This window comes from Varroa destructor, unplaced genomic scaffold (genome assembly GCF_002443255.2).
Source record: "Varroa destructor unplaced genomic scaffold, Vdes_3.0 BEIS01000005.1, whole genome shotgun sequence".
In the NCBI taxonomy this organism is placed as follows: Eukaryota; Metazoa; Arthropoda; class Arachnida; order Mesostigmata; family Varroidae; genus Varroa; species Varroa destructor.
This window is the reverse complement of record NW_019211458.1, coordinates 17,916,598-17,932,109: the sequence shown is the minus strand read 5'-3', so window position 1 is coordinate 17,932,109 and position 15,512 is coordinate 17,916,598. Positions and strand designations below refer to the sequence as shown.

Genomic DNA, 15,512 nt, shown 5'->3' with positions numbered 1-15,512 from the left:
TACTGAGCGAAGGTCCTGTGCGCTGTTGGTTAAAAGAAAGTTCCAGGAAAAAATTTCCAGTTGACAAATTATTTTTATGGAAGGCCCCCTGCGAAAGACAGTAACGAAGGGCTGACATCTGCGGTGAAGGCAGACCTATCTCTAAATCAGCATTTAGGTTTGGTATATGCAAAGATAACATGTATATTTCATGATTAAATAAATAAACTAAATAAAAAGTGAGGTAAAAAAAGACAAGGTGAAATAAACAGACGTAGGGGCGGTTGCTTTTTCTTATTCCCAAATTGCAATCGTGACTCGTTCTTGTTGATCTGTCTCTTTGCAATAGTAAAAATGGAGGAGTCACAATTTGGGACTCGTTGTTATCCACGGTAGTCGCCAAGCATTACTCTTATGAGCTACCATGTTTCTCAACGACTCGACCAATTGTTAACAGAAAAATTATTAAAATCTTAACATAGTATCAAAATGGCTTTTTCAGACCTTATAAATTTCTATACTCTGGTCTTCGACAGCAGTGGAATAACTAAGCTACTAGCCTAACAGGCAGAGGGTCACAAATGCTTACAATGAATATCTCATTACCCCATACTTCAAAGTTAAAAAACTAAGCCTGTGAAAATAACGGTTAGAATTCATTATGTCACGTTTCATATCGAACGATTTGCAACCTACATGCAGTTGTCGTATCGTGTAGTAATAGTAGTTCTCTGCTACTAGCAGAGCTTAATTCTCTATTTCAGTAAACAAACTTTACCGACGCACCGGTGTTAATGCCATTGTTTAACTGGTAAAGTTATCTAAAGCCTGCTCTCGCACTCACTCTAAATGCCATTTACCGTAAGCCCGATTTCAATTACTAGTTTTATTTCATGTTCTTTTTTTCGGAACGCCAGTGTACCTAGTACTTTGCTACGTGGCAAGAAGTCACAAGCGAGTAAGCTTAAATATCATATCACAGAGTTAAGCTTCCATGGCGTCGCTGCATCCCGTAAGCGCAGAAAAAGCACCGTTGTCGAAGCAAACATGCCATTTTGACCCTAGTCCACGAATGAAATGAAAACTAGTTAGAAGCTTAACGGCTGATGAAATCTGGGAAAGGAACAGTGTCAACTGCTGCCATATAGAAAGGCGCTTGTGCGTTTTATTAGACTTCTGAGCTGTTTTTTTTTATGTTTTGTCGCTCCATCTAGGTATCGTTCGTACACTACACGGCGCTGAAACCAAGTGTAGTGATGACAAAGTTTATAAATGGAAAAGTGTGCATTTAGAATGCTGTTTGCTACCTATTCTTACAGAACAAACTTTCAAAAACTTTCACTGCTTTTCTTTTGCTCGTTCTATCTTATCATCATTTAGCTGCGTAAAGAGTAAGACTGCTCTATAAGACCACTATGAGCAGTAGAGGGAAACTAATCGAACTCAGGATGTGCCTAACCTAAACAGTGGAGTCCCGGAGATCTCTGGCAGAAATGGAGCACATTCTAATTTAGCTCATGTTTTCGCCTTATTTGTCAAGCATTAAAACTTGACTCCTTCGTAAACGAACAACTCCTTCCCGTCCACGCACTACGACATAGAAGTACCATTAAAACGAGCCGAAAAGTTCAAGAACCCTAGGACCGCAGGTATCGAAGGCAAAGTTATGCATACAATAGTTAAGTGCATAAAAGGCATCGTTGCCATGGCATTAATAGTGCGAACGCAAAAAATCACTTTTTATTAAAACGAGAAAGTAATAACGAATGCATCTTTCTAAGTAGGCCTAAGATAAGTAAACGATGACGATTCTTTTTGCGCACATCTTTAAGGACACGAAATCAATAAATTACTAAATCGTATCGCGTGGTGGTACACGCATCGGTCGTTACGCTTGTGTCCTATGAGGCGTAATGACAACAAGCCTTCGTAGGTGCGCTAGAATTCAATTAAAGATATCGAAATGCCACAAGCATATTATACAACCCAATAGAAGAAACGTATCCAAATCAGTCTTCAATGCATAGTTCGAACATTCTTGTCCGTAATATCTTACATGTATGAACGGAGTACAAACGAAGGCGCATTCTACTATTCACCTTGGTCATGTGTGACGCAATACATGCACATGTAGAATTGTACTTGCAGAAGAGACCTTGTTAAGGCCCATTCCGGCCAGCGATTCATATTCTAGGCCATTTTAATCCAGTTCCCAATGTCCAGTAAGCATAACAGTTCCTAGATACATGGTTGAGTTAGGATGCACAGTTGACGCATGTTCGTTGTTAGTAACGCGACGACGAATGAGGCAAATTGTACAATATTGTATACGATAAACGACGTGTCTTCATGATGGTGGACCACTATGATGATGAACATCTTCATTAGACAATAATAAAGCTATGAGAAGCAATAGGAATTTTCAGCTCATGGTCTCGGTGAACTTTTTACCAGAAAGTATTCGGACGGGAAACTATATACTGGTACTACGAGGGGGGATTTTTGTTGCAGACGTATCTTTTCAACGAAAGTACATTTATCATCAGTCTCAAGTACGATGCTGCTCTTCTGTACGTTAGGTGTCAAGCACTACGAGATGACTGCAAAGAGATGATCTGTTTGCAATGATAGACTTGCAAGGTAAATACATGAGTGTTTCTCTCGGGTAACGCGTTTGGCATACAATCGATCATTAGAAATATTGAAAAAGCTGCTTAAAGGACTAAACGATACAATGTGCGCATCGGAAAGGTGACCGAATCTTATAATAGACTATAAAACATCTTGATGTTTTATATCAAAATCATTCATTTGAAATGATTACTCTTTGTCCCGTTCTTCATGTCCGGTTTGTCGTTCGTCCTTATTTTCCTGCGGGTTTTTTGTTAGCTTTTCCACGACGCTATAGGTATCGGGAAACGTAAAAATGCTAGGCTTATACTCAAATTACGTATAGAATGTTAAAGCGCTGAGTGCGAGTAGTACTTAATACGGTAGAAGTGGCAAATAACAGTACTGCGATTTTAGTACGATAATAATGAAGAAGACACGCCAAATACACCTAGGTAAAAAGGAGCGAAAGCCTTCGAGAGCAGGCGCGGTCTTCGTCGTTGTCACAAGCATGGATAAAACATATCCAATATGTTGCTGTCTCGTCAGTCTCGTCTCAGAAGTAAAACAAATACATGTGAACAGAAATCGACAGAACAACAAGCAACAAAGGGTTTGGCAACTCTACTATCTGGGTTTATGCCCCAGCACAACACTATACTTTTGTATCAAAGCGACCACTTATTCGTGTTATACACGGGTAACCTAAGATGTCTATTGGGGGAATTCAAGTGACTGCGGATCTTTAAAACTTGAAAGTTTTATTCCTGCCCAGAATTACAGTTTCCGACGGTTAGAATACTGGTGGATTGCCGCGAGTCGATTGTTAAAATATCGCTGGCTTATATATATTACGATATTAAATATATTACAAAATTAGCTTAATATGTTTTAGGTGTGTTTTGTCGCTGTCATGGTTCCAATGGCAAATTTTTCATAGTTTTTTTGTAGAAATATTTTGGCGTACATTATGAATTGTCCAAACACTTCGCAATCATCAACCCTTCAGAGGGTTTTCGATGTTCATTCGAAAATTGTATAAAAGCCAAACAAGCTTTTGGCTAACTATCATCATTATTTATAAATTAGAGCTATTTTTGGCTGTAGCTACTTAACCCAATGCATTGAGTCTGCTTCTTCCATCTAACAAGGATATTAGTTGAAGGATCAAAGCTTTTTTAGAAGAGAACAATTTATTAAATTAACTAGCAGATTTACCGATTCGGTTTGATGCAGAGCAGCTCGTGTGAAGTTCGAGCGTATGAGATACTTGAAAAAAACTTACGTAAAAGTCTTAGGTAAGCTGTCGATTATCTAGACGTGAGCCACTGTTCTCTATAGTAATTACTCCCTTCTGTGTAAAATGGCAAAGCCCATTATCCTCCGCCATCAAAAACAATTATTCAAAACGAACTGGGACTCGGTCGACGTCTCTCATGTATAGGCCGGTTTATTCAAGAAAATTCCACGTTTAGCTGCAGTACGTTCAATACGTCTACATTGAAGCAAAGAAAATTGTGTCTTTACATACAAAAAAGGCTTTACATTTGTTTTTTGCAGTACATAATAAACAGCCTTAGAAAAAGTTCATCTACTGCAATAGAAAGCTGTTGCTACGCAGGGGACTTCTACACTGGCACGACATGCGCCACTGTAGAAGTCCCTTTGACGATATGGTTCTATCTTAAATTGATTAAGCAGTGTTAGTTACCTAACGGGTTCCGCGTGCTGGGTGGATCATAACTATAATCTTGTATGCTGTAGTGTGGCATAGACGCATTGAGTCTTCGTTTCGATCACACCTGAGGACACATGCCTTCATACGTTCACTCAGCATGATGTCCTTGCAAATAAAGAATAAGTAGGTGTAGGATAAATGTCGACTGCCCAGAATGCAGATACTTAGGTACTATCGTAATTCATTCGCTACTTTTAAACAAGTAAAGTTCTATATATGCGTACATGTATACATGTGCTGACCACTTCAAAAACGTCTCTGATGATTCCCGTCATTTTTTCTACATGTAGGTAGACCCGTGATCTTTATGGTGTCATTTCTGAATTTTACGCTAAAAGATTAAGGCTTTTCCATGGGTCCTGATGAGGTCCGGGAAAAGTTTGCCGCCTTCAAGGCAGTTTTTGAAAAAGCGATTGAGAGTTTGGAAAAGGTACAGTACACTTTGTCTTTTTTCTACTCTATACAGTAGAATAGCTCATGATTATATCTTGAAAAAAACATCCGAATTGTCATTTTTTTTTCCTTGCGCTGTGGGGGTTTTACCAAAATACTAGTGACAATTTCTAGAAGTGTACATGTTTTCACACGTAGTTACTTTGGCTTTGTTTATTGAACAAAACGTCTATATCAAACTCTATAAGTTCGCTTTACAATTTAATCTTAACCCTAACAATGCAGCATGTCAACGGACGCACGGTTACGATAGAAATTTCGGATAATTGACAGGTGGAAATAGAGCACATGCTACACGGTGATTAGAGCATGTTCCTGTCATGTTTGAGTCTCAACGAAAAACTCAGGAACTTGCAGTGACGGTCAGTAATACGGTCGACCATAGCAGCACAAAGGGAATAGCTGGGCTGGATGATACAACAGCTCAAACAGGTTTGACTTTAGAACTCAAGTCCGGACATGCAGGATTGACTTCAGAGGTAGGACCGTAATATAAGCTAAGGCCAATGTGCATTTGGCGCTCGTACTATGCGCTATATGGCATTTATAAGTACGTGCATGCTCTTTATAAATGTTTTGGATAAAAAGTGAGCTACTATTGTACGTACATGTGTAATGCTATTCATTACCATCCAGTTCATGTAGTTATGAAATTCGGTCGAGCGTGCACGTGTATATTTATGTAGAATATAGTACATGTCTTTTTTTTTTGCTAACCCGCTTCCTCTGCTAATACCTCGTTTTTGATCCGTCTTCTTAGTACAATGTATATCGGATACAACAGCCTCATTTGGTGAGAAATTTCGTAGTCCCTAATTGTATTAATAAACTCCGTATTATACCGTAAATGCGCCCTTACCTATTTTTCTATTTTTTAGACAATTTTTTGACAAACGTGTTAGTGGCGATGTATAGGATAGAGTTTATTCGCTTCTTCATCGTTCTTCTCTCGTGATACAACAGTTATGGTCAGCTCAGGGTGTCCGTAGAGGCACCTTAAAGCCACGTAAAACGGCGATCACGTTGACAATGGATTCACTGGGCGTTGAGCACTCTGAGCACGCCATCTGAGTTAGCATGGAGCAGCCCCATCGATATACGCTTCTATTCTGCTTTTGCTCTTTTGCCATCACTGCTTTTCCTTTGCGGCGACGGCTTTGACCACTGCCCATCTACTTACGAAGTCTCATTGGCGGTCTCTGATCGTGTCAACTAGGGGTCCCAACCCACTAACCGCTATGACTCGACACCGCTATGCTTCTGTTGCAGATTGCCACCCTGTTTCCGGCACCTACGCTGTCCAGACATCCGTGCCCACCATATTCCACTTACGTCAGCCAGGCTCTAGTCTGTTCTACTATTCTATCCCTGGACTTAACACTAAGATCCAAATATTATTTGGTGATGACTTAGGCTTGAGGCTAATAGGGAAATGGTAATAAGGCATTATTGACACAGTCCCTTTGGCAGCAATCTGGCAAGAGCTCCTTCTCCGCCAAATATGCTCCCATTGGCATGGTAAACTACCTGACAATGTCCGAGTGTACCACTGGGATCTCTTGTCGGGCCATTTGGTGGGCAGGCAAGAAGGCGAAAGGAAGCTTGTAGCGGCTCGGTTCCATGCAACGCTCTGCTCTAATATAGCGCCCCGTCTTTATTCTAACCATGTACCCTACCCGAGTTCGTCTTCGCTAGCTGCACGCTCTACGGTGCGTTCGGCCAGTTCGGTCCGGTTCAATAATAGCCCCTTCGCCTTCCCGTACGCCACTAAGGCCACCGATAATGCTGACCTGATTATAGCGTATGGACCCGAGTGTGAAGCGAGGAGTTTGCGACGCTGACGTTCCCTATTGTTCCCCTCCATTTCTCGTTCTTACTTTCTTTAGTTGTCGACTATCTATCAGAGAAGTATAATACATTGCCCATTCCATAACGATAACCGTCCCGTAACGCTCCTTGGGATGCCATGTCTCAGTTGGTGCTGCCACCGCTATTGTTGTTGGAGGATAAAGAAGTATGATAAAGGGGAAATAGTTATGGACGTCTAGAACAGCGTTCAGACTGGAGCGTCCCTAGGAAACGCTGCAAAAGCTAAGCAGTGTTAGACTGGTAAATGATACTGAAAAAGGCTGTTACTGTCGCAGCCATAGATCTGACGTACTCTGCTTCTGCAATGCATGGGAACAGGCAAAGCACCAACAATCGCATCAATACACTCCAAATGAATCGTCGACTCGATCCCCTACTCGACCCAATAACGAGACGCGATAACGACAGTGCCATGACTCAATATCTCATGACACGCACCCAACGCAAGGAATTGATCTTGGCTCGGAAAACTAAGCATATTCGAATTGACCTTTGCCCGACGCTAAATAGGCGTGCTTGGAACAAAAACACACTAATATAAGACAAATATTGCCAGCAGCATATATATATATACATATATATATAATAAGGTGAGTAAATGTTGGGCCATTAGCCAGCAGTGAGATTAAAATTTATATATGAAATGCATGAACGGAAATTGATAGTTGAATAATGTACGCTTAATAAATTACGTTCGCATTGGACGTTCGATAAAGTAAACGAAAAACCGGGACCGGACCGATGAATAAGGACGCAAGTGGACATAATGTCAACTGTGTGTTCGTATTAGCAATCTAACATCAGACACATGTGTATTTGAATGAGATGCTCGTTGAGGCATACACAACGGCATGGGTTTGAGGCTTCGTGCATTTAAAGATTGACCGACTTCAGCCTTCAGACATAGCTCTCGAATTTATCCTGATTGAGTTAAAATTGAGGTTGATTAAAAGTGACTTTTTTTTTTAAAATACGTATGAAGTCATTCTTAACCGCGCGGTATTTTAAATATACCAGCATGCTGATACACTGACGTTCGTCAGTCAGATTGTTACGTATCGCAGCGCGGCAAACATATAACACAGCTATGGGAACAATGTCCTCACATCCGTGTATTTACTGTGATTTGTTCCGTACCACTGCTTGCTAATTACGGACCATTAAGGTCCAAAAGACAATTTATAATCGCAGCATAAAATAAGATATATATTAATAACTTTCTTTGATAACAGAGGATGTGTAACATGTCTCATTGGCAGGACCTGAAACTCCCCATTCAATTAAAGGCTCGGCCCTTCAAACTACCGCGTCGATATTTACTATATTAAAATATATAGAGAATTAAGCTCTGTTCGTGTCCACGCGTGCATACGAGATTCCACAAAAAATCACTATGTTTTATTGCACCTAATTCTTACTATAGCCAGACAAACTGACCCTGTGACCATTGTACCTCGCGCTAGTGACAATGTTGGCTCACACTACTACTAGTTTGTTACGCAGCCTTTTCGTACGGTACGTTTACAACCAGCGAATCAGCAGATAGGTGCTGCGATGTCCTTGCAATGTCCTACTGCCAAAAGATCCGGACTTTTTGCTGTTTTTGTTGTCAGGCTTGTCGTTGTAAGCCTAACAATAAAAGCAGGCCAGTGCGCAGGCCCTAAATCGTAACTAATAAAACGACTATTTATATATCGTTAGTAGATGCTTACTTAGAATCTGTTCATTATTTGTGTACGTAAATCACATTGGAAGTCAATTCAGTCGTGGCCTCGAATGCCTATGGTAAAAATTAAAGGTCGAGAATGTCTCGTCTTTAGGCATTCAAGGTCAGTAAGTTCCTAAACTTTAATTTAGGCATTGATGAAGACCTACTTTACATTCACGAAGAAAGTTTTTGTTGGTTATTTGTTTATTTTGAAGCGAATGCGCTGAAAGCTGATGGATACCTCCTACTTAATTAAGGACGTATAATCAGGCAGATTAGTCAGATGACCACCGCATGAATATATAGCTCATAAATGTCTTCATTTGAAACAATGGGATATTTGTGCAACTTTGTTATGTTGGTTACACAACAAACCTTGCTGTATTGTGTGAACAATGTGTAAATCAATTTGATATGTTGCAGTAAAGTATATGCAAGGTAGACAGCACAACAAGAATATCAGGGCGCCGTGTTAACTCTACGCACGGTTTTCGAGTACATGCGTTCTTAACCGAGCACTTCTGAGATCTGCGTACTTCGGAATAAGCTTCAGGAAACTGTACCAGCTTTGTTAACTTTCCAGGGTCAAAAGCTCGTAGCTTAATGCCAACCGGTCCTACTTTACAAGAGTATTTAGAGTCGAGACTACCTGATTGTGTCGATTTTTAACCCCACATCTTTTTTTGGGCTACGTTCAACTGAGTTACTATTTTTTTTCCTTAAATGTATTTTTTTTTAGCCTTTGATAGTGAGTTCGTAATCTTGCTAGTGAACAAGTTACGCCATTAAATCTTAGTAAGATCGCAGTACCCTGAACAAATCGATTTCCTTTAAATCTCCCAACTTGTAACGTTCGATTGTTCAAAACGTATACTTATGTTAAAATAAGCTACTGCGTTGAGGAAATAAGCTCATATATGCAAATGACAAGATATAATACTGTATTATACAGTGTCATAGTAACTTTTTATGCTTTGTCTAGGGTCACCCGAATTAGATATAGACTAGTAAGCCAAATCGGTTAGTTCATCTTCTGGCCTTTTGCAGACCTCTATGATTTGGTTTTTCAATATTTGTTTTCTTTGTTGTCTCAGAGAAAGCTTACTCTGTATAGATTAGATAACCTGACAGTTCAAAGGGCTTAGTAATCCGCATCAAGATAACTATTATCACAATATGCGAAAATGGACAGTTGTTACTCTCGAATCGACTTTTTTTCTACCACCCTGTTTTCTATATTTTGCAAATAAGAGCTACAGTAAATTAAGACGGCAAGTCTCGAATGAGCTGTAATTTCTCATTGTGCATAGCACCCACATAGTATCTTTATAAGCTAACAACAACGCCATTTTGTAAGCGACAGATTTAGAAAACCTCGCGTATAGTCGGTACGCGAAAAATTGATTCTAACGACAATCATCCGTAGATTTCGCTTGTTGTTTATATGCTTTCGTTTTTTTCCCATTCTTAGAAAGCCTTAGCTTAGGAATATTCAGACAATAACAATGAGGGAAACAACAGTTTCGATACAAATTACTGAACAGCTTCCGGATGCTCAAGAGTCCTGCATGGCCATGACTTATTGTTCATTGTAGGCTGGGCCGTGCAGATCGTTGGAAAGGAGAAGAAACACACAGAGGCGTATTCATTAATTTCTAACAGAGATGTTAGGTAACAGAAATTAGACGATCATTTTTTGATGATGCTTTTTGGTCTTGTAGAATAGATACAGGGACGCATGCCACGCGATGTATGTAAGCAAGCATAATAGTATGTTTCGTGTGAAGCAATATGGTCGATAGTTTTTATACTAACCTGTGTAATTGAACGGCTATCGTTAATGGTATGATACTCATCTCATGTCCAGTAGGTGTGTGCCTAAAAGTGTGCTTGGATACGTTGCTGATCATTTTACCTTTAAGAACATGTACATTGAAATTTTAGACTTCCTAACTCAGCAATGAATGAAGATTTTTTTTTGTCATCGTTGCAAGTGATGTATCGCGAGCAAATTCATTCATTCACATGCTGTAGTGCAGTGTTTGCACTATTACATCCTGGCCACGCTTATCGGGTGAAATATCCCACATACTATAGAACCGCGTGTTAGGCGAGACTATTTTTTCCAAAGCTCACTAGCGTGTGGCATAACTATTAGCCTTCGGTGCTGTCGAGGTGATCTTGTTTGAATACCTGGCAAGTACGAGATGACACAACAGGGTCTCCTCCGTACTTAAAAATATCGCGTGAATGTAACAGTGAAGGGCACTGATTGTAGCAGTTCTAGCTGCCCAAAAGGATAGGTGTTCACCCGCGTCGAACAATGGACTCGCAGATCTTTTGCCGATGGATTTACCTATTTATGGAAGTTACTTTCTTGGTTTTCATTGACACGCCGGCACAGGTCACACCTACGCACCTATGCATGTACTCTAGACCAGACCCCCTATCCGGAAAATAGCGTGCCATCAGTCGACATATAGTTCTATTTACATTAGCGCGACATGGATGGGAAATTGGAAGCACCGAAACCTTGCTTGATTTTAGCAGGACTGGTCATGATCGTTTAGGATCACGACTAGTCCTGCCGATTGGCCTGACATAATGTACCGTCCTTGAGAATCAACCCATGCATGCTCTCTCCTTTGCCATAATGCCGCTACCAACTAGTCCACTGATACGCCATAATTGATGCACTAAGCATTGTACTTTTGACGATAGATATATAAGTGGGCGGGTCCACTTTGCTGCCCTCAAGCGTCACAGTGCCAATGAATCTAGGGCCTGATTGGCCTTGCCTTGATGTAACTTCTATATGACGACACTACAGGCTGGTCCAAGGTTTGTACCGCACTCTCGTTGTCCAGCCGCAGAGTTTTAACATAACACACCTATAAGTGCCAGGTTCTTCCAGTAGATAGTCTCGAACCACCTGGACTAGCTCTGCATACGAAGCCAACCTCACCGCGGTTAGAAAATTAGTAAAAGGCATTAATCTCCCTGTTCTTCGAACGCTGCCCAAGAAAACTACACACTCGAGCTACATACCCAGCTCCCCTAGTAGGAATCGTTTGGCCCTGACTGAACGTTTCACCAGCCCTTTTGTAGCAATAGAAATATTTTTTCCAGTGAACTTCCTTCCTTTGGATAGCAGTGTTCTTACAGCTTTTCCTGCACCTGCCCTGTACCGGGCTTAAAGTCAAATGAAGTACAGGCCACTTGTTACAAATATCAAGGTGCGTACGACCTGGTTCAGTGACTATTTCCGTTCCTCCGTAAGTCACTCGTGCTCCTCAGCCTGTTGCATGGGCTCCCTTCCATCGAAAACCGCAGGGGGCGATTCCTAATGAGCCAGCGGTTCAGTCAACTCTCCTACGGTTGCCCCCGCCCGTCGCTAGCAGCCTTACTGCTGTCATCAATTCTCCTACTAACTGGCAAAATTGAGCGTTTCACAATTACCAGCTCCGTGTTTACATAGCCAAAGACGTGTAATTACTAATTCATTCATATTATAATATTTGTAGGGTTACAATGTGTACAGGTAATCAGACAAAAAGTTACGTAGTAGACATTTCCACGCTGCTTAGAGATTCAAGGCAAGATCTTCACATTTCTAATTTATACTTATTGAAACGCTCGTACCTCTGTAGAAATGCAACGTCTATCAAATTCTTTAGGGCTTATGACCAGAACTTCCTTTAGAAGTCACATCACCCGGGTGGCTCCTAGCGCCAAATGAAGTCTGTCTATGCCCAGGTTCTAACCTAGACAACAACAGATTAGCAAACGATGTAACCTGCCGAAGGTTCGTGAGCGGGCATATTGATACCATTGAATAAACACGGGGACTTCCGTTTATGAACACATCGGTGTAGTATTCGTCGCAAAGCTATGGCTAATCCTGCTAAGAACGAGAGAAGTCAGATTTATTAATAGACGGACGACGGCATAGGAAAAACGAGAGATAAAATTACATAATTCTAACCCAGACGCTAAGAGACTTCAGACAGCTGCTCTGCCGTTTCCACCAACAAATCTCACAAACGTCATAGTTCTCAATTTAATTTTCTTATAATCGAAATACTTGGAGATAAAAATATGGTCTGTATTACCTCTTCAAAGATTATGTGTATAAACGTAACCAGAACAATATCGCGCTATTCGTCTTTCGTGTTTTGCTTAAGTGCGAAAAGTGAATTCTAAAGTTTTCTCATATAGTATATCATTTTGTTTAGATTGGCTTGTTAATTATGCAGGTATTGCCCCTCTAAGCACGTAGCCATTTAATTTAATAAGTATTTGTTGGAGACTATACATCTCTGCGCCATTTACACTTAAAAACACTACTATCTAAACGAACGCTTCTGAGCCTGGTGTCTCTACGACCCTCGTCTATTGTGCTTTCTATTATACTAATTTCTATTGTAGTTTTATCCAAGTTACTTTTGTGGTGTGTAAGTTCTTATTCGATTTCGTATTGGAAACGAGAAGATTGCTCGACCTTTAAGCCTGTATCGCTCTACTTGGCCCACTGGTCTTTATATCGTCGTCAATATAATTATTATCAACATATATCTATCGAGGCATACGAAGCTGCAGATAGATATCCTACGCTCATAGATTCTGAGATTCTATTTACCTCGTGTAACAGATAATACCTACATGTGTATTATCCAATGCGACATAGCTTAGTCTTCTTCCTCAACAATACATCAGATGTAGCGACATCTGCGATGTTGGTGACAACTACTACTCCACCTATTGTTGGAAATTGAATTAACCTAACGTAGCCTTACTAGAGCACAGCCATTGGCCTAGGACAGAACAAGGAATAAACTAACTGCAGCCTGAATTTTTTCCCTATAGGCCAATAGAAGCGTCGCACACCATTGCGTCGAATAGTTGAATCAATTTATGTATTCGCAATTCGTACATACTTACCGCTTAGCATTTATATAACAATGAAGCTCCATAATAAACAGTAGCGGATAAACACTGTTCAGAACCAAGCTTCAGGATGCTGTCTCTGTATGAATGAATGCGTATACTGTATGTGAAAAAAAAGCAGTAAAGAAACAATTAAATATCTGCTAACCTTGATTGAAAACATCGCCAACAAACATGTCCGGATCCGTCTGTTTCAGGTCTTGTACGAAAGCTTTATCATGTTCTTCTGCGGGTCGATGTGTGCTGGCTAAGGTCATCACTACTCCGCCCGCAGTAGGTGATAGCGTCTGCTGGTGATTAAGCAAGTCGTCACTGATGTTTAGAGAATGTTCATTGCTTTCCACCGAGATGTCCTTAAGCTCAGGTAACGTTGGCTCCATGATGAAGCTCGAATGCTGCCTTCCGTCGACGACGTCGACCATTCGAAGCTGTTCTGATAATTTGTCTGTTTTGGTGGCCTTTTTTCGGCTCGGATCGCGATTTCGTTTGCGTTTCATAACAATATTCTTATCGAGCATTGTGAACAGCTAGCTGTTCACTTAACAAGGATTTAAAGCGAGCAATGGAAGAGGCAATCGATTCGTGAATTAGCAATCCCCCTGAGGATTGACAGCTGGGGAGACACAATAAGTGAAGTGGTAAAAAAAATTAAGCCGGTTATTAGAAGACTCAAAGCTTCTCAAATCCGTTGAGGGATTAGCTCCAGAAATTCTAGTTCCTCTACACTCTACCGAACAAAACAATTACTAGGTGAAAAAAGCTCTACTTAATTTCAGTATCAAGGCTCAATCCCTTTTAAGAGAACTGCAGTGATGACCTTCGGGCAAGGTATGTTTGATAGCACCATAAAACCTTTGACTACGTCTCGGTTGAATCAGTCTTATCCCTTCAAGCGCCTTTGCTTATCTATTTTCTCAGGAGATCGATTATTCATTCGGATTAAGAAGTGTATACCCATATGGTGTACTAGAACGCTCATATGAAAGTAGACACTTCAGGTAGCTTCAGAGCGGCTTTAAGCAAAGAAACGGCAGGTGGGACACAGTGAACTCGAAAAGTTGCACAGATTAATCTTTTCTTCGGACGTTACAAACGCGATGCCCATCGTACATTCGTAGCACTGATGGTCTTTTACTAATCAATTCAAAAAAGTTTCAGATTTTAGTAATACAGGATAAAGAACTTCCGCAAGTGGTTAATCCTTTCGGTATGCATTGTTCTTAAGCCACAATAACGAACAGTTGCTGGAATCCATTCACTATTTTCTTGACAGGCAGGTATGTTGACTAGAAAATGATTTGCCGTACAAAAAATCGGAGAAAGCTTCCGAAAACTTCACCACTACTCTACACTGCGACACACACAATTCAAAAAGAGGTTGTCGGCTAAGAGGAGAGCGATATCACAATGGAACACTGGGGTTTTCTCGGAAATTTCACAACAAGCTCTTCGTGTCTCCGAGTTCTGTCCGGATAACACGTATCTACCTGTAAAATCAATTACGTAGTAAGTAAATTATCATTCTACTTGCAAATGATTGGCCAGTTACACCTTTGCATCAAGGTTAGTCACCGTACTTTGCCTATTTCTGACCGCTTGCTTAGCCAAGCATTACTGAACGATAAGGTAGATAGCGTAAAAGCTATAGTGCAGTAGAATGTAAGATTGTAAAGTTCACTGATGTCAGCTTGTGTAGGGCATTTACTGAAGTTTGCTGGACAACGAATGTGCGCCCGGTAGCTGTGTCCTTTGCAAAGCAGTTACGCTCGACTCTCCTCTTTGTTTTAGAGATACGTAGAAACAAAGCGGGCAAATAGCCCTTTGAGCGAAGTGGAAGAATCGTCGCTCTAGTCTACTGTCAATTAAAACTATAGCCTTAAGGGTCAGCTTAGGAGTAGAAGCAACAGTGGACAGGGTTACGAACGTCGTTCCTGCCTAGGGGAAGTCGAGCCCGAAGCACATGGCTCACAGGGAAGTTTACTCGGGGCTCCTTGGAGTCCGCGGCCGACCGGGAAAGGGAACTTTAAAGGAAGAAAGGGCGTGGAGAAGGGCAGTGAAAGAGTCCCATCACCTTTATCTATTCTCTGACGAAAAAATCATAGTTGAATCGTCCTCGTATATGCGTAGCAGGAACGAGACAAACGCCGTCTGGCCAACTCTGTAGTGAAGCCAGAACACGTTTCCGATGCGTTCGACCTCTAAATTGCA

The 15,512-nt window shown here is 40.9% G+C and overlaps 1 protein-coding gene across 3 annotated transcripts in view; it reads right to left on the bottom strand.

The window, feature by feature from the left end:
• LOC111251411 (NT-3 growth factor receptor-like) overlaps positions 1 to 15,267 on the bottom strand; it is a 148,441-nt gene extending 133,174 nt beyond the window's left edge. For 2 of the 3 annotated variants that reach the window (XR_015328592.1, XM_086990362.1), the window contains exon 1: positions 13,453 to 15,267. Coding sequence is in view for 2 of the 3 variants with exons in the window: in XM_086990362.1 (XP_086846488.1) it covers positions 13,453 to 13,822 (370 nt within the window). In the remaining variant the exon portion in view is untranslated. The remainder of the gene's footprint in view (positions 1 to 13,452) is intronic. The other variant, XM_022807966.2, reaches the window with a different exon arrangement.
• Positions 15,268 to 15,512: the final 245 nt, after the last annotated feature.